This window comes from Rhinolophus sinicus, chromosome 4 (assembly GCF_057876585.1).
Source record: "Rhinolophus sinicus isolate RSI-liver-muscle chromosome 4, RSI-T2T, whole genome shotgun sequence".
Lineage (NCBI taxonomy): Eukaryota > Metazoa > Chordata > Mammalia > Chiroptera > Rhinolophidae > Rhinolophus > Rhinolophus sinicus.
Window position 1 is genome coordinate 37,773,110 of NC_142504.1, and position 23,619 is coordinate 37,796,728.

Genomic DNA, 23,619 nt, shown 5'->3' on the forward strand with positions numbered 1-23,619 from the left:
CAGGTATTCCAAAAGAAATGAAAACATATGTCCACATAAAAACCTTTACACAGATGTTCATGGAGCATTATACACAGCAGCCAAAAAGTAGAAACCTAAATGTTCATCAACTGATAAATGATTAAATAAAATGTGGCATATCCAATGAATGGAATATTATTCAGTCATAAAAAAGAAAGTACGAATACATGCTACAACATGGATGAAACTAGAAAACATTATGCTAAGTGAAAAAAAGCCAAAAACAAAAAAGCCATATAAGATTCCACGTACATGAAATGTCCGGAATAGGCAAATCTATAGAAATACAAAATCAGTTGGTAGTTGCCTAGGGCTGGTGAGGTGGGACTGTTTGGGAGATATGGGAAGTGTCTGCTAATGGATGAGGTAAGAGTTGAGGAGCAACAGGAAGTTACTGTTTATGTGTTCAGGGGTTACTTTTGGGGATGACAAAAATGTTCTAAAATTGATTGTGGAGAGGGTTGCACAGTTCTGTAAATATTATAAAAATACTGAATTGTACATTTTAAAGGGGTAACAAGCATGGTATGTGAATTATATCTCAATAAAGCTATTATTAAAAACTAGAAAAAAATAATTGAAATGGTTCCTCTTCTTCTGTTGCCTCCTCCTTCTATAACACTATCTGTCTATTATACAAGTTGAAAAACCTCCTTCATATTTAATACTTTACTTTCTTTCTAAATCTAGTCAGCAATTCTTATAGTTTTATCTCCAAAAATTTTCTGTATTTGTCCTATTTTTTAAAGTCCCAACTTCTTATCTCTTTCTTGGATTACTGCAGATTTTAATACATCTCTTTGAGACTCCAACTCACAAAGATTCAGAATCTGACCAATCTATCTTTCTCTCCTAATATGTATCTTACATTTCTAAATAAAATTTCCTAATGCACAGGACTAGGCTGATCACTCAGTCTCTCTCTCTCTCTCTCTCTCTCTCTCTCTCTCTCTCTCTCACTTTTCCTTTATATTAAGCAAAGGGAATTAAAAAAAAAAAAGACCTGGTGACCAATCTCTTAGAGCTCCATCTGCATGTAAAAGCATAGAAATAAATTTTAATACCTTATTATCAATATAATAGAGATAAATACAAGGCATATAAAGAACTAAAGGACGCTAACTCCTTGGGGATTAGGGAGAGGAAAGGGAATAGGAAATTAAGAAATAGCTGACCTTGTGGTGACACGTGAATAGAGACATAAAGCCTGAGTAAGAATGCGCACACAGGAGGTAGACAAGGCAGGACAGGGCATTGCAAATAGAAAGCATGAGATGCAAAGATCACAGATAATCTGACGTGTTACAAGATTGCAAGCAGAGAAATGGAGTATGGGATGAACAAGAAGGAAAAGCAGGACATAAGGCTGAAGAGACAGGCAAAGTTTAAATCTAGACCCCTGCTAGGACCTGGGACTGTATTCTAGACCACAAGGAACCATTTTAAAATTTGTATCAAAGGTGAGATACAATCAAATTTGAATTTTAAAGCCCTAAGACTGATGACTATAGAGAATACATGAAGGCAAGAAAACCACCATGGAGGCTGAATTAACAGAGTTAAAAACCTGAAGAAAAAAAAATTTTTTTAAGAGAAAACAGAAATCCCTATTTTTCTGTGAATTCTCTTAATTTTTAAATAGCGATTCAAATTCTCTGTTATTCAAGCAAAACAGGTCACAGTCTGAATTCAGCCCACAGATTACATGTATGCAAGTTCTGGAAGAGTGGCTTTGAGTAATCTAATCAATATGCCTGATCTAACAATGACATGTCCAATTTGGACCAAACAAATTAAAAAATGTAACTGGAACATATACAGATATCCAAGACACAAAAGCAAAAATACCTAAAAGATGGATAAGTTTCCCCACATCAAAATTAACAATGTCTGTACAATTACCAAAATTTTTTTTTAAGTTTACTGAAATAAAATGTTTGTAACACATATGTATAATCGATAAAGGATTAGGGTCCAGAAACATAAACAACTGCTACAGATCAGTAAGACTAGAACAAAGCCAATAAAAAAAACGAAAAACAGGCAAAAGCAACTCAGAGAAAATACAAATGGTTTATAAACATATATAAAAATATTCAATCTCACTAGTAATAGTGTGCCAATTCGAGCAACAATGAAAAAACCATTTTCACGTGTCAGTTCACCAAATGTTTCAAGTTTAGTTATAGCCTGTCAGCAATTATGTGGAGAAGTGGATATTCTCATAAAGTACTGATAGGGAACATTATGTCTCTTTGGATGACAATTTGAGTTAATTTTAAATGTACATATCTTATGATTCAGAAATTTCACTTCCAATATCAAACCACAGATATTTTCTCCGAAATAAAGAGGCATGCTTGAAAATGTTCAGTTACAACAATAAATGGGAATTACCTCAATGCACACTAATTGAGAAATGGTCCAACTACAGTTATGTTCATTTGACAGAATTTTATACAATAGTTAAAAAGAATAAGGTAGATATATCTGCTCCAACATGAAAATATCGTTGTCTTATTATTTACTAAAAGAAGCAAACTGCAGGAAATGACTAAAATAACACTATTTTTTAAATGTGTACAACTATCCCTTCCTCATGGCACATACAAAAACCAATTTTAGGCAGACGGTTAATGTAATTGTGGAAGGCAAAAGAATAAAATTCTATAAATAGCTTCTTGACATTGGATTAGGCAGAATTTTTTTAAAATGGAATAAAAAGTATAATCCATATGGTATAAGATTAATCAACTCGACTAAATTCAAATTAAGAACTTCTAGGGGTGGCTGGATCAGTGGGTTAGAGCGTGAGCTCTCAACAACAAAGTTGCTGGGTTAGATTCCCACAGGGGATGGTGGGCTGCGCCCCCTGCAACTAAAGATTGAAAACAGAGACTGGACTTGGAGCTGAGCTGCATCCTCCATAACTAGATTGAAGGACAATGACTTGGAGCTGATGGGCCCTGGAGAAACACACTGTTCTCCAATATTCCCCAATAAAACAGACATTTAAAAAAAAGAAAAAGAAAAAAAAGAACTTCTATTGATCACAAAGACACCTTTAATAGAATGAAAGGGTTACAAATATCTAGTCTGTGGATTTTAACACATAAAACCAATGAAAATGAATAAAGAATTCCTACAATACTCATACACTAGTGGAAGTGCGTTTTAGCAGTACAAGTATTTTGGAAAACGGGCATTATCCACTGAAGGGAATGTATACATATTCTATGACTCAGCAAGTCCTCTCCTGAGCGTGTTCAGACAGAAATGCAGGCTCATGTGCATCAAAAGACTTGCACAAGGATTTTCACAGCCGCATTTTTTGTACAAATGAAAACTGTAAGCAACCTAAATTATTCCCCTTGGGAAGGAGGGAAAGCACAGTAACTGGGAAGGGTACCACAGGGGTTTCTGGAGTACCGGAAATGTTCTATGTCTTGACCTGGGTGGTGGTTACATGAGTATTTAGCTGTCTACTTCTGCGTGTATTTCTGTACATGTTTGGAACACTTACTAAAAATAATTTAAAATATATATATAGGTACATATGACTCAACATTTATGACAATCTAGGACATTTGAACTGACCAGATATTAATAATATTAAACAATTATTTTAGAAGCAGCAAATCATTAGTTATGATAATAGTATTGTACATGTGTATTTTTTTTAATTAAATTTATTGGGGTGACAATTGTTAGTAAAATTACACAGATTTCAGGTGTACGTGTGTATTTTTAAGAGTCCTTATATTTTAGAGATGCATACTAAAATATTTATAGTGAAAGGATATTATGTCTGCAATTTTCTTTAAAATAATCAATGAGGGAGTGAGGGGAGGGGCACAAGGAGGTTGAAACGAGACGATAAATGTATCATTGTTGAAGGCAGGGGATGAGTACATGGAAGAGCTTCATTGTATAATTCCTTCTACATTTTGAAATTTTCCATAATACACTTTAAAAATATAAACATACAATATTACATATATATACCATATACTGCTATATGTACAATCTACTATTTATATGTATATAATACATACTATATATAAAATATAAATATACATATTTTTTAAATCTATATGTGCATGTAAATAGATCTGGAAGGCTAGAATACACCCAACTAGTAACAGTGATAAATTCTGGGTCAGGAAATGAGATTGGTAGTATTTGTAATGTTTTCCTTTTTTCCAAATAGAATATATTCATATACATCTAGTAAAATTAAAAAGTAATTTAAATTAAAAATAAAACATTTTTAAAAATCAGCATATAGAAAATTCTTATTTTTCTGTCACCTTATAAAGAGGCAATTCTGAACATTTATTTTTTCACATTGTTTTTTTAACATTTATTTTAAAAGCTTAAAAACTAACGAGATTCAAGAGAGTAGTCTGAAAACCTGAGAATCTCTGGTGGGGTGATCAAACATCCTTCGTGTATTGCATCCAAGACAAAAACTCGGCCTCGACACAGCACTACAATGTGACTTGGGGAATGCCCTTCACGCTCTGCGAAAAGAAACAGAAAGCACAAGACTCAAATCTCTCAAAGTTAAACAAGAGTAAAGCTGCATATTTACATCTAATAGAAAAAAATCATTCCTCCAGTATTTTGCTTATCATATATGCATCAACTATATCATATGAACAAAAATTGTATCAAGTGATAGAATTTCAGTTATGATAAAATACATGCTGTTGAAACCTGTCCATGTGAAACATCTAGAAATCCACAGGTGTTTCAAATATTTGTGCACCCTGAGAATCATATAAATCCCAAACTACTGCAGGGCTTTCTAGTTTTATTTATGGACAGGAATGGGAAGGGGGAAAGGGTAGAGGAGGAACCCTGGAGTAGACGGTTGGAATTAACAAGTTTCTCTTTGGGATTATTTTAATGTTGATTGCTCACTGGATGATTTAACTGCAGTAATATCTAGGTATGATTTCTCAGTAAAATAGTTTTCAGTAGAATAAAGGCACGTACGTAAGCCTGAGTGGCAAGGAGAAAGAATTTTGCCAACCTATAGTTTTACTGAAGGCTCTGATAACACCTGGTAAGCCACTGATAACTGATTCTGTGCTTTCTTTGGTACACCTTAATTCCCCAACATCTATTTGTTTGCTGTAAGGTTCAGACTACTCTGATTTAGCCACATTTGTCAAATACTATTCCCTTTGACAAGGGTTTTCCTGTATGACCCCTGCTCCTGCTCTTTCCCTCTAAGAAAGGAAAAAAGAAAAAAATAAAGACATATACTGCCACCAGAAGGCAATTTACTGTCTGATATTATGTATAAGACACTGTGCTAAATGCTCTACACACATCACCTCATGAAATCTATTTATCAGCTATGACGAAGGACCATCTCCTGATAGCACTGCTATTTTGTCCTTTACATCCTATTTCCTAAAGTCCTAGCAGGTGAGGTCTGTGTTTCCCTTATCCCTCATGGCTACTCCCAACCCATTTCTTCTTTCTTCCCCTTCAAAAACCTCCATGTCCTTTTATATTTATCACCACTACCCTTTTTTGCTGCATCTATTTGACCACACCCTATCCAAAATTTAAGGCTGGAAAAAAGAAAATAAGCCTGATGCCAAAATAACCAATAAAAGGATGGGAGGAGGGTAACAGGAGGGTGCTACCTCAGGATGAGCCTAAAAGGGGATATTTGAGCAAAGAACCAAATGAAGTGAAGGAGTGAACCATGGAAATATCTTCAGGAAGAGAGTTCCAGAAGAGGAAACAGTACGTATAAAGGCATTAGGACAAAAGTGAACTGGTTTGCTTAAAGGAAAACAGGTCGGTGCAGTGGCAGCTGACAGAGAAAAGGGTAGAATGGTGGGTAAGGTTGGGACCAGATCATATTGGCCTCAGAAAGGGCTTTAAATTTTAAGTACGACGGGAAGGAAGCCAGTGGAGGGTTTTAGGCAGGAAAGTAATACTGCAATCTAATTAATACTTTAAAAAGTCACTCGAGCTACTATATGGACAAGAGATTATAAGAGGGAAGAGAATATACAAGATCAGTTTAGGAACTAACTGAAGTGATCCAGGTGAGAATGACTGAAGTGACAGGTGATTGTAGCTTTGACTGGGGTGTGCCACTTCAAGGAGACAAGGGGTCTAATTTGTTTTTTTTTCCTTTAAGAGGGAGAGATTACAGATTGGAACATGCTAGCAAAGAGGAAAAACTGGTAATGCAGCACAGAGAGAGAGGATAATCCAGAAGCAAGCAAGGTCCCTGAGCAGGCAAGAGGAGGAGGGCCCAGTGCACCACATAGAAGCGTGTCCTCACACCATATATAAGAAGTCAGGACAGTTCGTCCATTTTGAAAATGGGAAGGCAAAATATATGACTGTGTAATAATGTGTTGCAAGGGGGTTGTAGGATGGGCAAATACTTGAATATTTTCCCTATGACTTCTGTAACAAGTTACCACTAACTTAGCGGTAAATTACCACTAACAACACAAATTTATTGTCTTACAGGTCTGGGGACCAGAAGCCTGAAATGTGCTTTACTGAGCTACAATGAAGGTGTCAGCAGGTCCTTCTGGGGACTCTAGGGGAGAATCTGTTTCCTTCACTTGTCTAGCTTCTTGAGGCTGCCAACAATCCTGGGTTCATGGCCCTGGCCGCCTTCCTCCAAAAGCCATCAAGGGGGAATCACGACGCTCTCAAGCTGCCATCTCTTTAGTTCTCCCTCTGCCCCTTTCTTCCACTTATGAGAACTCTTGTGATTACTTTGGGCCTGCCTGAATAATCCAGAATAATCTCCCCATCTCAAGGTCAATTTATTATCAACCTTAATTTCCTCTGCAACTTTAAGTCCCCTTTTCCACATAACTTAACACATTCAGCAGATTCCAAGGATTAGGAAGTAGACATCTTTGTGGAGGGAGGGCATCATTCTGCCTACCAGATAGGCTGGTAAATTCGGGGATGAAAAGATTGCTTTAAAATTGTTGAGAAGAAGAAGAGAGTTCATTAGCTGAGAATAAGGAAGGAGAAAGGCATGAAACAGTCTTTTCTGGGAGAATATAATCTGAGAAAAGAATATGGCCAGATAGTAAGGTTTTATGATTTTCTCTGGCCATGTACATTGTTAGGTAGGTAACTCTGATGTGTAGAGGTAAAACAGAAGGTTGAAATTTAAACAGTGTTCAGATAAGTGTGCAGTGGGGAGGAAGCGAGGGGGCAAAAACTTCAATATGTATGCAAACGAGTTATACAGTGAAGAACCACAGAAAGAAGTGGAGATTGGGGGTGGGGGAGGGAGGAAGGGAACTGTGAAGAACTGTAGGTAAGTGAATTGCAAGTCATAATGTGGGCAAAGAAACAGCTGAAGTGGATTACTAAAGGAAGTGAGTTGTGAAAAGAAGGTGGAGACCTGACTGAGATACTTACAACTGCAATGTTAGAGGTGATGGGTTTTTTGATAACAAGGTTTCGGGCATGACCATGGGAGTGCATGGCTGAGAGTGGGAGACAGAGTGGAGATGTACAGATTCCTAGAGAAAGAAAATGAAGAAAAGGAGAGGCCATGGGTCATCTACAACTGGACGCTCAAGTCATCAAGAATGAGACTGAAGTAATAAGGGAAGATAGAGAAACTGGTGCTAAAACAATGAAGGAAAGGGAATGACCAAAAGGAAAGGCACCGGAGTAATGACAAACAGTGCAGATATAACCTGATAGCACTTTATTTTTTCCAAGAGTGTAAACTGTAAGGAAGAAGGAAAACTGGAAAGGGTAATGGGAAATACGAAGAACAGGAGGGTCTCCTATATGCCCTCCAGTACCAAAGTATAAGAGAGAGGAAAAAATCCCCATCTGAGATGGTTATGGGGAAAGCAGTGAGCTCAAAGGGTAATCAGGCTTCAGTAACAGTACCTTTAAGAAGGAAACAGGAACTTCCAGAGAAAAGGTTGAAGATATAATAAGTTTTGCTGACTGTGAGCTCCAGAAAAAGGGCTGGGGGAAAGGGTTGGGTGTGGGTCACAGTAGTGGGGAACTTGGACCAAGTTAGGCTATGCACGAATCTGTGATCCACATGACAAGAGATGACATGGAAAGTCTGGGCCAAATGAGGTAAACAGGATGAAAGGCATGAGTGAATTAGTCTTAAAGGTCTCAGGTTCTAACTATTGCCTCCTCATTGAGATTAGCCTCTTAGCCACAGTAGTTTGTATGTTGCCTGCTCCCGCCGCCCCCCTCAGCCCACATAAATTCAACTTTCTCCTTACCCAGGATAGAGTCCAGGGTCCAGCATTATAATTTCCCCCTTGCAAAACCCTTAAATCCTTCACACCCTCTTCCTCTGCACCTGCCCAATTTTTGATGAAAACTACAACACACCATCTAGTCTAACTTTAATTCATAAACATACATCTCAAATGGGCACTCGACACTGTTCAGCTACATTTCCACAGCATGCTTGCTTTTCTCACTTTCCAAAATGAGTATTTCAAACCTCCTTTCTCCTTAAATCTTCCGCCCTAGCTGACTGACCTCAGTTCTTACTTCACCAAAGAAAACACAAAGAATATACAGGATCTCCCTATCTTCCTACAACCAAGTTGGCCAATCTGTCTGCATCTAGACGCACTTTTTGCGTTCTCTCTCATCCTTGCTCCTGTCAAACACCAATCCCTCCCTCCCTTCTGCTCTTGACCCTCTCAGCTCTTCTCAATGACTTTGGTTCCTTATCTCTTCCCCTTGAAGGTTATTTTTCCCTCCCTCCCATGTCATTTCTATATCACCACCCATCCTTATAAAAAAATAAACAAACAAAAATCTCCCACTGAACACCAAGTATTTTTCCAAAATATTATTTCCATGTTGTCACCACTTCTGTTAGTTTTCATCTTCTCCAGTTGAGGAGTTGCCTTCCCCAACTTCCACTAAAACTGATCTTACCAAGGGCAGCCTCTGTCCACATCATATTGACAAATCCAATGGTCATTTGAATTTTTATCTCATTTGACCTCTCCGAAGCATGACATAAAATGCGTCCTTCCCTTGCCTTCTGGGAGAACACTGTCCTTGTTTTCTTCCTATCTACCTTGGTATCTTTTGCGGGCTCCTCATCCTCTAGTCACCAAATACTAAATTTGACTGTGATAAGAATCACAATCATTTTTATCTATTACGTGCTCCAAAAGTAATCTTAGCTAATTTTTTGGCTTTAAAAACGATTGTTATGCCTCTAATGATGATTCCTACATCTTTATCTGCAGTCCTGAATTCTCCCCAGAACTCCCAACTTTGTTTCTGACTGCCTACTTAACATTTCCACTTAGATGTCTAAAAGTCATCTTAAACTTAACATGGCCTAAGGAACCGCTTGATTTTCCTCCCTAAATATCTCCTCCCAATCTTTCCCACCTTATGAACCAACACACCTATCTATCCTGTTAGTTATGCAAGCCAAATATCTTGAAATCATGTTGAATTCCTGTTTTTCTCTTAGGTCTCATAACCAATCTATGAATAATTCTGCCCAAATCCAAAATATATCCAGAATCTAATAACTTTTCACCAGCTCCACGCTACCACCTGAGTACAAGTCATTATAAGGGCTCCTTTGGACTGAAACAACTTTCTAACTGGTCTCCCTCCTTCTACACTTGTCTGTCTCCTAAAAATCTGTTCTTCAAACAGCAAGTAGAATGATCTTTAAAACATTAATCTGATCACATCACTCTTTCTCAAAACCCACTAATAGTATCTATTCACATTTTTAATAAAAGCCAAAAACCTGAGTTGGCTTACAAATTACTACTGTATAATTTAGCCTCTAGTCACCTTTCTAATCTGCCCCCCTCCCTCCTGCCTACTTGGCTCCATCCACACTGCCCTTCACACCTGCCAAGTTTATTATGCCCAGGGGATTCCCCCCCACATCACACACAAAACAAAAACAAAAATAAAAAGCCCCAAACTGTATTGGATCATCTTGTCCTTCAGATCCTCAGAGGCCTTCCTTGACTACCTAATCATGTTATTTGAATCTTCTACACAGTATTCGTCACTAACTCGCTTACATTTTTTCATGTTTACTTGTTACCTCAGCTTTATACCTATCTATACCTCTTTACATAGCCATAAGTTCCAGAATATACTAGCCATGACAGCTTAAACCACTGTATCAAGAGGTACACTACATTAATGAATCCCCATTTTACATACTATAACTTAAATGAGTTACCTTATCTAAGGACATACTACTGGGTAATAAAGATTGAATTCAAAACCAGGTCTACTGATATTAGTTCTTAACTGATATGCATATTGTTTCTCTATTGCTATTCTCATATCAGTTTTCTCCTGTTCACCTTTTCCATTCACATTTAGGCATTAAACTTTATGCCATAAATAAACATGTTCCTCAATCCTTTCTTCTAACTCTTTTACTTGCAACATCAAGGTAAATGTGTGGGGGCTTGAAAACATTAACTATGTTTACCATCCTGAGAGGTTTACAGAGAGTAGATCTCTACAGGACAAAAACTCATACCCCTCTCACAACAAGCAAAGTTAGCTAGAGAAATTTTACTTTTAAATAAAATTTTATGTAAGAAATATATCCATTCATAATTACATTCTGCAGTAATTATAAACTGTTACTAAATTTATAAAAAGAAACCATTCCTGAAGTAATGAAACTAGCACTTACTACAAAATAATTTTCCATGCTAGGACACCACACAGAAATTGCCATTAAACTTGCAGTAAAAACAAAAAACTTTGATGAGTCAGTCTGAACTCATGTGCCTTCAAGGAGATTGGTATCAGGCTCTCACCTCACGTAACAGGGAAGAAAAGCATACTCACAGAGAGAAATGGGGCATGACGAGCACATATAAGCAAACGCTCAAAAAGAGAATTCAGATTAAGAAGGAAGAAGGTAGAAACAGAAGGATCCAAATCGTATTCTCCTGATTTCCTAATACTCTGATTCATAATTCTACTCTTTAACTAAAATTCAGACTTTCAAAGGATGCAACATAAGCATCAGGTTTGTGTAGAACCAAGTAAGACACAGTTTAGAAAAGCCATTCCCATGAATCAATTCCAACTAATCAGAATGACTGAAAGACAAGGTTCATAGAAAGCTTTTGATCAGTCAAAATGCAGTAAGAACTACCTTCAGAATAGTATGCTCCATAGTGTCATAGTAGAAACTATAGCAAAACTACCCAAATCTCAGTGACTTTACCAAAGAAAGTACCTGCATTTTCTACTTACCAGTCTTAAAATAATTTATAAGAGAATCTCTAGTAATTCCTGGAACCTTGCAGGTGTTAAACAGCATTCGGAATTGGTTCATATCTAGAGGAGTAGTCCCAACTTTATGAACAGGCACTTTTTCTCTATTAAAACAGCAAAAAAAGTATTTTGATCAAGAAGTCATTAAAAAAACTTACAAACCACCGGATCACAACTTGGTAGCATTCACCCCCAAATAAGTAAATTAAGCTTCTCAACTTTTTGCCACCTGAGACAAATCACGTAAGTATCCTTACTTTCTTAACAACTGCCAGTAATTCATGTTATGCCAAAGACTTATACTTCCTCTTTCCAATTCAGTGCCTTCTTTTGGAGGCCAGTAGTGTTCACAATGGGGCGCAGCACCCGCAAAGTTGACATTCAGTTGTGAGGGTATGCGAACTTCCAGGTAGGCAACATTCAGCCACCACTCCTCCAGCTGGAATAAATGAAGAACATCAGCCTAATGCTATTGATAATATGTGAATGTGTAACAGCTGACAAAAAAAAAAAAAAAGAAACAAAAGCTACTGCTTTTTACTTCTTTCTTTTTGAACTGTAGGATCTTAAATATTGTTCAGTTTAACTACATTACCAGAAACATGAACCAAGAAAGCACCTTCAGACAGATTATACTGACCCAACAAAGTACTTAGGTGTGTTTTCTCACAGTACCTGGGGTACAGCAGATATTCAACAAATCCTCACTTAACTACAACAATTATTAAGGGATTTACAATTTTCCTTTTCCAAGCAAAAACTGAAATAGTAAATCAGAAATACAAAAACTTTTCAGTAGGCTTAAAACTAACTTAGGTTTTTCACGCACTGCTTTCTGTGTGTGCCTTTCACAATGTGCACTTGAATTTCACATATAAGTAAGCAGTTTCATCAAATTACCTGGAGTTCTTTTTGAAAAAAATTGACACTATAAATTATAATCAGTCATTCAGAAAAAGATATAAAAAGATACAAGCAGAACAACAACTTCTTTACCTTTACTCTAATTAAAATCACTCAAGGCTCAAGATTGAGAATAAAGGAATCTGAAAGAATAAAATTTTATTATTCCATTATAGGTATCAATGGTTGATCAAAAGATCAGTTTACTTTTTATTTCTAAAACTCAAAGATAGTTACAATCATTATTTCTAGACTAAAACAATGATTTTTAACTATAAAAACTCATTCTCTGGTTCATACTATAGAAGTATTAGGTTGGTACAAAAGTAATCACGGTTTAAAGGGTTAAAAACAATTGCAAAAACCGTAATTACTTTTGCACCAACCTAATAGTTAAGCCAAAGAAGCCAAAGAAGATTCTTTGTGGAAATTTACTGGGGTCCTTAACAATTATTATACTAACACCTCAATCTAACTGAAACATAAAATCGCCATAACCATCCTCCACTCCAATTTTGTAATGGCCCTTTTTTTCCCCATACACTGTTCAAATATTTGTAGTGTCACCTATGCATCATGTCTATTCTGGTATGTTTTGGAGTTTCTCAGGCTATGATTACCTGGACAAAATGTTTCTCTTACGCATGGTCTGCAGATCACCTGCATCAGAACCATGTGGAGCAGTTGTTACAATAAGGATTTCTGGGCCTCTATTCCAGAGCAACTGAATCAGAATCACTGGGCCCAGGAAACCTGCATTTCATCACGTTTCCTATATAATAAGAAAGGAGCCCACCCACAACACTCAAAACTCCCCAGAGTTAAGTGATTCATTAATTTTTTAGGGTGATGATAATGAAAATGATGACTGCGAGGATTTTTACAGTAATAATTTTTAAATGAAAATACACATTTTTATTTTTCATTCGTTAAGCATCATCAATTTTCTAATTATAAGTACAATAACATAAATACCCAATTTCTTTTTCCTTTTGCCCTTTCAAGTAATTTCTGGTGCAATTTTTCTCCAATACCATTTTGAAATTTTTGGACAATTTCTTCAGTTTTCTTATATTCTTCTTCATTTGCAAATGGCTTTACTATAAAGAAAAAATATGCATTAAAGTACTTAGACATAAGTACCACAAATTCACCTCAATTATTATTACTTACACAAATCTTAAAACTTAGTTATATAAAACAACTATGTATGTATTAATTATCACAACAGTACAATAAATTAGAGTTTACAATACGAAAATAGCTGAAAAGCAACAATACAAAATACTGTAAAAAATACAACAGTAGAAATTATGTAATCTAATAACCATATTCTGAAAAATTATTTTAAAATCATTCTGGATGATGATAGTTAAAATGGCAAAGACAGGATTATCATATAGCTATTAGTCCAATAGGAAAGTAAATCCTGTTTAGCCAAGAATAAGAGAAATTACAGCTTCTTTCCATTAATGTTTAAGCAGAGCCTTGAACATTCTGTATATAAATACAAAATGTATGTAAATTTAAGTGTAAAGCGTGCCCAGAGCAGTTTTGGGTGCCTTGTGGCCAATAATGGTTTCCTTCAGAAAAAAAGAAAAAGAAAAAAGAAGGTATAGGGTTCCTACTCCATCAAAACCAAGTGCTCTGAAAATTAAGCTACAGATGAAAATAAATTTTAGAAATCAAAGGACATTAATATTTTTTGTTTCATTTGCCTCTTTAAGTCTTATCTTAAAGTCAATTTAAATATCTGTATTCATAAAGAATATAAGTGAAGTGAATAATCAAAAGTAAATAATCAGTGAATTTTTTTAAAAAGACACTAGAATTCCAAGGTCAAAGTAAATGAGAAAAAAGAAGAGAGAAAAAGAAGAAATTTTAAAAATCTGAGGGCTTCCATTTAAACAAAGTGATACATACATTTACCTTCACTACTTCTAGAAATTCTCTAAAATGACAGTGATTAAAAAGGGATAAATCCTTAAGGACAAAGAAAATGAAAAGAGAGAAGACAGCAGACAGGTTAAGCTAACATTTTACAAATTAGAAAACACATGGGACAATGGCAACTAACTTTGTAAAATGGAGAAAGTATCTACAGCCTGGCAAATGGAAGGTAATGAAAGATAGGGTAGAGTTAGGTACAAACCAATAAGTGAGCCAATTCCTACAGTACAATCCCAGAGAGATTCAAGAATTAAAGATACATAGACTCCCTGAGGCAGGGGGCAAAGTCATGCTGGAAACGGGAGGATTGCTTGAAAGTCTAGAAACAGGGGCACTCCATCCACACTTGCCCCTGTAGATGTCCTTCTCCACTTTAGAAAGCCAGACAACTTTCTCCCAATGCCAGTAGAAACGTGGAGGTTTACTCTCCAGAGAAGTTAAACCAGACAAGAATACCTGGATTCTAGCCCATGTTGAAAAAACAGGGATTATAATGAAAGTACACATCCATAACAATGAGCCGTCTTACTAAGCTCCCAAAACACTAGCAGTAAGGCTTATGCCTCATCAAAACAAACGATGAGAGGCTTTTTCTTTGGAGAAACTAATCAGTCCACGAGAAAGGAGTACGGGTATTTGGGTAAGCCCTAATGAAACTGTTGCTTTCTTCATTATTACCCTACAAGGCTCATTGAAAGGCCCACTAGTCGCCAAGCTCTATCCATGCACACAGAACTCTCACTCAGCTTTTCAGGTTCTGTCTCAAGTATGAGTGTCTAAGAAGTGCCAGATATTTGAGAAAAGCCTCTCACATGAGATTCAGAGAGCTGAAAGAACAAAGGATTGGTGATATCAAATGGTTAATAAGACCAAAAAGAGAAAGGCACTAATAATGAATATACAGCCCAATCTTCAAGAAAGGACGTCAAGAAGTACAGTAACTATCGGACCATTGCTCTAATTTCCCACACAAGTAAAGTGATGCTGAAGGTGATGCAACAAAGGCTTCTACCTTATATGGAGCAAGAAATGCCAGCTGTTCAAGCTGGGAATCAGAAAAGGAATAGGCACTGGAGACCTAATTTCAAGCAGTCACTGGATACTGGAGTGCACCAAAGAATTTCAAAAGAAGGTGTGATCAAACAATACAGTGAATGTTTAAATTAAGAAAAAATTATTACAGTAAAAGACACATTGCCATTAATCCCCCTCAAAATACTCCCCATCACTGTGAACACACTTAACCCATAGTTCTTGCCACTTTCTGAAGCAGTTCTAGAAGTCCTCTTTTGTGAATGTCATTAGTTGCGCTGTCATGGCTGCCTCAATGTCCTGAATTGATTCAAAACGTTTACCTTTCATGGTCATTTTGACTTTGGGGAAGAGTCAGAAGTTGCACAGTGCCATATCTGGTGAATAAGGTGGATAAGGACACACTGTAATGTTTTTATTTGACAAAAGTTGCTGTACCAAAAGCGATGTGTGACACAGAGCCTTCCAGTTGTGATCATAAAATACGGTGAATGCTGTTGCTGAGTGCCATCCAACGGAAAGGCAGGGAATTCAACATGGGAAGCAGCATGTGGAACCTTAGTAACAGTGTGTGACAAGTTTCAATTTGTTCAGTGCAGTCAGTCAAGTATGAGCTATGGTTCAGAGAAGGTGTTTTAAAGTGTGCCATAAATCATCCTCCATCGTAACAATGCTCTGTGTCACACATCGCTTCTCATATACAGCAATTTCTGTCCAATAAAAACATTATAGTGTGTCCTCATCCACGTTCTTCACCAGATCTGGCACCGTGAGACTTCTGGCTCTTCCCCAAAATCAAAATGATTCAGGACATGGAGGCAGTCATGACAGCACAACTAAAGATACTCACAAAAGAGGACTTCAAGAACTGTGTCAGAAAGTGGCAAGAACGATGTGATAAGTGTGTTCGAAGCAAGGGGGAGTACTTCAGAGGGATTAATGGCAATGTGTCTTTTACTGTAATAATTTTTTATGTAAACATTAACCATATTGTTTGATCGTACCTTGTATGTTTTATAGATTACAGCAAAGCCTTTGACTGCATCAATCATGAAAAGCTATGGGCTGCTCTGAAAGAAATGGGTGTGCCTCAGCATTTGATCATCCTGTTGTGTAAACTGTACTGTGAAGAGGAAGCCACTGTCAGGGCAGAATATGGAGAAACAGGATGGCTTCCTATAGACAAAGGTGTCAGACAAGGGTACATTTTATCTCCCTATTTGTTTAACCTGTGTGCAGAACGTATCATGAAAAACTGGGCTAGACTCAGAGGAAGAAGGAGTAAAAGCTGCTGGAAGAAATGGCAATAACTTAATATATGCAAAATGACACCATCTTACTGGGAGAAAGTAGTAATGATTTGAAACGACTTCTGATGAAAGTGAAAGAAGAACGTGCCAAAGCAGGACTGCATTTGAACATCACGAAGATAAAAATCTTCTTGACTTTTAGAAGAATATAGAAGAATACACAACTATATTCTATATATACACAACTATAGAAGAATACACAACTTTGACATAGGCAATGAAGACATCAAAATTGCTCAAGATTTTGCTTACCTTGGTTTAGTCATCAATTCAAATGGAGACTGCAGCCAAGAAACCAAGAGAAGGCTGAGACTCAGAAGGGAAGCAATGGAAGAATTAGGAAAGATCATCAAGAGCAACGATGTGTCATTAGAGACCCAGGCTCAGATCACCCACAGCCTTGTATTTCCAGTAACGATGAATGAATGCAAAAGTTGGACAGTGAAGAAGGCTGTTGGAAAAAAAACTGATTCATTTGAAACATGGTGCTGGAGGAGAGCTCTACAAGAACCCTGGACTGCCAGAAAGACTAACAGGTGGGTCTTAAAGCAAATTAAGCCTGAAACGTTGCTGGAGGTAAAAACGACAGAACTAAAGCTGTCCTACCTTGGGCACATCATGAGAAGGCAGGATTCTTTGAAAAAGAAAATAATGCTGGGTTAAATAGAAGAGCAGGAAGAGAGGAAGACCAAATACGAGGTGGACTGACCACATAGAAGAAACCACAGGCATGAGTCTCCAGGAGCTGAGCAGGGCTGTTGAGGACACGACACTGTGGACATCACTCATTTATAAGGTCGCCAGGAGTCAGCGCCGACTCAACAGCAATTAACACACTAATAACTAACATGAAACATTTTTAAATTAAAAGCTTATCCAGAAGGACCTAGATCCAAATAATAGGAGTTCCAAAAAGAAAGAGCAAAGAAAGGAAAACTATCAAAGACACAGTATTTTAAAATTTTCCTAGAACTGAAGAACATGACATTTTAAACTAAAAGAACCAACTGGGTGTTTAGAGAAATATATTTTAAAAACCTACACTCTAAGAGACATCATTGAGAATTCAGAATGGTGGGGATAAAGAAAAAGGTTGTCAAACACATCCAGAGAGTAAAAAACAACAGGTCACACATATAAAGGAGTGAACATCAGAATGACATCAGACTTCAAGAGGAACAAACTGTGACTTCAAAGCTCTTAAGAAATATAATTTCCAACCCAGAATTCTATGCTCAGCCAAACAACTAAGTATGTAGGTAGAATAAATACATTTTCAGGTCTTACGTTCTTTTCTTCTCAGATACCCTTCCTCAAGTGGCTACTGAAGATAGACGGCACCAAAATATGAGAAGAGTAAGAGGAAGACAACCCAGGAAGCAGGAAATCCAACACAGGAGAGAGATGTGAAGAGAAAAGCCAGGATAATGGCTGAAGGAAAGCCCCAGGGTAATAACTGTCTTGCCAGCTCAAGAGAAATGAACACCGATTGGAGCAAGAAGGCAGAGAGCCCGAAGAGAGATGCCTCCAAAAAGAAATGAAACTGAGAGGCTATCTTATGTATTTAAGTATATTCAGAGATTCTCACTGTACTGAAGTGTTTGCAGTGAATTCGTTGTGAATACAAACAAACTAAGCAAATGAAAAATGAGGAAAAACCAAAAAAGTACAGCAAAAATGGTAATGGTTCTCCAAATGGTTCTCTTGTGAATAATTACAAAACTATACACCCTAAATAGTCAGGTAATTTAATTCAGATAAATAATTACTTAAATCAGATGAAACCCTAAATTAAATCAGGTGAATATTAATTTCATCCTAAATGGTGATTTGTACAACTATATTGAGAGAATGAGAGGGAAAATGTGGATACGTTGGATTGCATATATGTTGAGTGTTGGGGGGAGGACCGTTTAGGGGGTTCAGAGCTAACTCCACATATACTTAGGAACTAATTTATAATATCAACAATGAAAAAAATCTAAGAAATAGTAGCACAAGAAGTTTAAATAGTTTAAACCTGGAGATAAACAAGAAATTGACAAAATATTTGAAAATGCTTGCTTGAAAGAGTGGAATTATCAGGAGTTGGGGGATGAGGCAGAAGACTACTACTTTTTATTGTAAGCCTAATAATACTAGCTGTCTTTTCAAACTATGGAAAAATTAACATGAGAAAGAAAATTTGGAACATTTTAAGGATACTTTATCATAAGCCTAGAAGAATAAGAATTAGACTCTCATCAGCTTCTAACAATTTCACAGCTTTCTAAACTGCTAACAATAGTTATAGTAAAAGATTACAAACATACCTGACTCAAGGTACTTCTTTAATGATTCTTCAAGTGAAGGAACAGGCAGTGATGGTAGAGAATCCTGGTACTGAAATGTTCGTTCTTCAGCTGACTTAACCAACTGATTTTCCATGATGAAATCACAATAGGGAAACTAATGGAAAAAAAAAATAGCCCTCACAACTTCAACCTCATAAATATTCTTACATAAGCTAGTTCAAATTCACTAAACAAATATTTAGGGACTACAGCACATCCAGGACTTAGTCCTAGTCCTTAATAAATTCATAAACTTGTCAGAGACAGAACCAATTAAAAAAAAAGTGTACACTGAAGGGAAGTAGAGTTTGCTACCCCACAATAAGCCTTTTTTGGGATATTGATTATTTTAAGCTGATTATTTTTAAGAAACAAAAGATTCTTAAAAACCTTTGAACTTCCCTCTAACTGCCTGAAAGAACTCAGACAGAGGACCTGCTCCAGGAAAGGAGCTATCATCACATATAAGTATAGTTTAACATGAACTAAGTGTGATAGACAGGGAGGAACCTAATAAGGCATTTTAACATAGTCCTCTCTGTCCTATTGTTAAAGATAACCCAGCAAACATTTATTTACCAAACATTTGCTTTCACACCTCCATGTGAATTGCCTTCCTCCCCTCTGAAGTCCCAAATCACCCCCCACCAACTTCTCCTTTGTTCAAGATGGCACACAAACCTTAAGTCCCAGATCTATCCTTAGGTCCCATATCCTTACAGAATTCCCGTATGTACATACATAATAAATTTGGTTATTTTCTCCTGTTAACCTGTCTCATGTCAGTTTGATTACTGGACCAACCAGAAGAATTTAGAATGGTAGAAGAAAAATCATTTTCCCTCCCTCACAATTCAAAGTGCTAAAAGTCAAGGAGTGATTAGTGGCCACTATAATTATCATTTATTGAGTACCTACTATTTGCCAAATATTGCAGTAGGTGTTATAGCAAACGTGTTATCTGCCTGATCTTCATGTTATCTCTTAAAGGTAACATTCACTGCCATTTTACATGTGAAGAAACCAATACTTAGATTTAATAACTTGCTTAAGATCAAACTAACAACTCAAACCTGGATCTATTTGACCACAATCTTCTACACAAAGGCCACATGATATTGGGGGAGGGGACCTGTCGCAACTCAGGGTAGAATTCAGATGTGTACAACAGGATGATGGGCTGAGAGAATTTTGAAGAGCAAAGTATGAAGAGGTACGAACAGTCATCCAACTGTAGAGTTACAGAATATTACAGAATACACAAAATCACTTGACAAGTTGCTGTAACCTAGTTGTGCAGATACTGTGAGGCCTACACAGAATGGTGTCTCGTATCCCAAAGAATTCTTGAACATTTTCACAAATGTATTAATTTTCATCAGAGAAATCAAACTAACCCAAAATATGAATAAGGTGTACAAGTGCTAAATGAAAAATGAGATCTCTCAAAAAAGGCTTTATATTAAATTTTATATTAAAATAGCAATTGAGAAATCAAAGAACAGTAATGTTGAATAAGAATTTCCTGTCCTTTCAATACTACCTTTTAAAATGAACATCAAAGTCAAATAAAATATTCCACTCATAAAAGTTTACAGAATAAAGCATTATCAAAAACAATGGAGTGACAGACTGTTTTCAGCCAATATAATTTTCTCCCTTCTTTCTTAACAAAATCCTGAGTTTTAGTGGGGTTATACAGCCACACAGCTAGATCTTTCCTACTCTCGCTTGGAGATCAGTATGATTTGGGGATGCATGTGACACCTCCCAGTCATGCCCCTATAAAAATCTACATGTGTTCTACCTGTGCTTTCTCTCCTCACTGCCCAGCAGGTAGTACTAACTGGAACAGCACCTTGGACCCATTTATGGAAGACATGTACAGGCATATCTTGGAGATATTGCCAGTTCAGTTCCATGCAGCATTAAAGTGAGTATCATAGTAAATCGAGTTGTAATCTTTTTTGCTGGTGCAGGGTCTTGCCTTCAATTTGTACAAAACACACTATCTGTGAAGCACAATAAAACAAAGCAAAATAAAAACAAGCAATGCCTGTATTGAGGTTGTCAGAATCTTCCTACTATCCCTGGACTCCTCCCTGCTGATCCTGTTTCCCCTAAAATAAGACATAGCCAAACCATCAGCTCTACTGCGTCTTTTGGAGCAAAAATTAATATAAGACCTGGTCTAATAAAATATAATATAATACCGGGTCTTTATAACATAAGGCCGGGTCTTATATTAATTTTTGCTCCGAAAGACGCATTATAGCTGATGGTCCGGCTAGGTCTTATTTTCGAGGAAACACGGTACATGGGGGGAAAAAACTAAAAAACAAAATAAAACATTTGTCTTATTCATGCCATTGTATTTTGGGCTTTGTTAAGATAGAAGAGCTTAGCCTATAACACTAATATAAAGAGATAATCAAAAAAATGAGGTACAACAAAGATCTCATAGTTTCTCACTTTCTTCCTGTTTTATGACTTTGGCTGTACTTCACTTCGACCATCGCTATACATGGCTTTAGACCTAATGGAAATGTAGATCTGGATTCAAATACCAACTCTGCCACTTTCTAGCCATGTGTCCCTGGGCAGCTAACTTTAACTGAATTTCCTTATCTGTAGACAGGATAATCATATAATCAGATAGAGCTGTTTTAGGGCTTATAAAAAAATGACTGCAAAAGAACATTATAAAAACAATCTAGTTGAGATGAACGTATTATGCTAGGCAGAGTTTCTATGAATGCCCCCCCTCCAATTCCACCCTCTCTAATCCCCAGAACCTGTGAATATGAGATTATCACTTCCATGATAGTGATAGTGTTATTTTACATAGCACAACTGACCTTAAAAATAGGGAGATTATCCAGGTGAACCTAATCTAATCACCTCAGCCATTAGGAGCAGAAAGTTTTCTCCAGTTGGTGACAGATGAGTGGGGGACATTAAAAGCAAGAAAAGGACTGGAGGTGCTGTCTGGCTTTGAAGATGCAGGTGGTTTTATGGAACTGTGAGAAACCCCAGCTGACAACCAGTAAGGAAATGGGGACTTCAGCCCTGCAACTTCATGGAAATGAATTCTGCCAACAAAGTCAACGATCCTGGAGGTGGATTCTCCCCCAGAGTCTCTAGAAAAGAGCCCAGAACTACAGAAACCTTTATTTCAGTTTTTTGAGATGCTAAGCAGAGTACCCAGCTAAACATACCGAGACTACTGATTTATAGAAGCTGAGATAATACATTTGTGTTTTTTTAACTGTTACATTTGTGATAAATTGTTATGGCAGCAATAGGAAACTAATACATATATATATATAGGAAAGATAAGCTCTTCTCTGTCTTCCTCCCTGCCATTTAATAGACTCTAGGAAACTGAGACCAAGAGTACCAATTCCTTATCCACTGAAGTCTTAACTAACAAAGAGGTGCACATTAAAGATATGAAATGTAAGATTCTTTCATAAAGGATTGCTTTGAATTCTCAACCACAAACATTAAATAACATAATTCCGAAAGAACTTATAGATGCATTAAGATAATGATGATGCTGGGTTTAATTATAGTGGGATTGCTCGGAGCAATAAGATATGGAAAAGAGAATCAAGTAGTATAAGTTAATTAAAAAAAAATTGTCACATACCAGTACACCAAGATGAATTCTTTAGGAACCACGAAGGACCCTGTTGGTATAATTCTGTTTTGAGATCACAGGGGTCAAAACTAGGCTGTGACTGTGGGAAGAAAGAAACAAGCCTAATTGCCAGGGGAATAAATTAACAAAAACTGTTGAAAGAAGGAGGGAGGGGGCGGGCCGGTGGCTCAAGTGGTTGGAGCCCCCGGCTCCCAACGCTGAGATCCGGGTTGGATTCCCACATGGGCCAGTGAGCTGCGCCCTCTACAGCTAAGACTGTGAACAATGGCTCTCCCTAGAGCTGGGCTGCAGTGCTGCCCTGGGCTGTCCTGCGCTGCCCAGAGCCGCTGTGAGCGGACCACCGGGGTGAGGCGGCAGGGGAAAAAAAAAGGTGGAAGACAGGCAATCTAGAGGTTGGGACGCCCCAAGACTCAAACTTTTGGGAAATCACAGCAAACACACGCAAAAACTCCATCTGCTGGAAAGCTGGATAAAAATTACTATAGCGGACAACAGCACTCCCTTCCATTAGACGAACAAACCCACGGGATACGATGACCCTCCCGGTGCCCCGGTATCTGGCGCGGGAGCCCTGTCCCAGGGCGACAAGGAGTTCAGAGGTCGGCTCTAGAGACTGGCGGCGCAGAGTGGGACAAGAACTCGGAGACTCCGCCCATCAGCCCAAGGGAAGCTCTGCACACTCGAGAGCCCACAAAGTGAAAGGAATCCAACCCAGCACCACGACGGACCAGCCCAGCAGCCCAACGTCAGGGGTACCTCTCTGACCCCCGCAGGCAAGATGCCCTCGCCGAGTCCGGGCACCTCCGCCGTTCTACACGATTTAACTGTTCCACACGACCGCACTTCCCCCAACCTGGGCCGGGCTGGGGAGGGAGGTGGCGCCGCCTCCGCGGGCTGCCGTGGGTTCCCCACTCCGCCACAAGCGACCACCGAGCGGCCCCGCTCACTTAAGGGGGCGGAGGAGCGGGGAATTGGACGGAAAGCCGCGAGGGTCCGGCCCCGCGGTCACCCGGGAGCGGGGGTTGGATGGCAGCTGCGAGGGTCCCGCCCCATACTTGAAGCCGGGGCGGGCCGGGCCTGCGCTCTGTTGGGACCCGGCCCCGCCTGCCACGGC

At 37.9% G+C, this 23,619-nt stretch overlaps 1 protein-coding gene across 3 annotated transcripts in view; it reads right to left on the reverse strand.

Moving 5' to 3' along the window:
• The window catches only part of CROT (carnitine O-octanoyltransferase), a 53,767-nt gene extending 30,358 nt beyond the window's left edge, over nt 1-23,409 (reverse strand). The window contains exons 1-7 of one of the 3 annotated variants that reach the window (XM_019749765.3): nt 23,271-23,409; nt 22,494-22,584; nt 18,821-18,956; nt 13,192-13,316; nt 11,571-11,752; nt 11,293-11,417; nt 4,436-4,544 (exon numbers count right to left, since the gene is read on the reverse strand). In XM_019749765.3, coding sequence (XP_019605324.3) covers nt 4,436-4,544; nt 11,293-11,417; nt 11,571-11,752; nt 13,192-13,316; nt 18,821-18,935 — 656 coding nt within the window. In that variant the 5' untranslated portion in view covers nt 18,936-18,956; nt 22,494-22,584; nt 23,271-23,409. Of the gene's footprint in view, nt 1-4,435; nt 4,545-11,292; nt 11,418-11,570; nt 11,753-13,191; nt 13,317-18,820; nt 18,957-22,493; nt 22,585-23,030 lie in introns of all 3 variants that reach the window. The other 2 variants (XM_019749764.3, XM_019749766.3) reach the window with 2 other exon arrangements.
• Nucleotides 23,410-23,619: the final 210 nt, after the last annotated feature.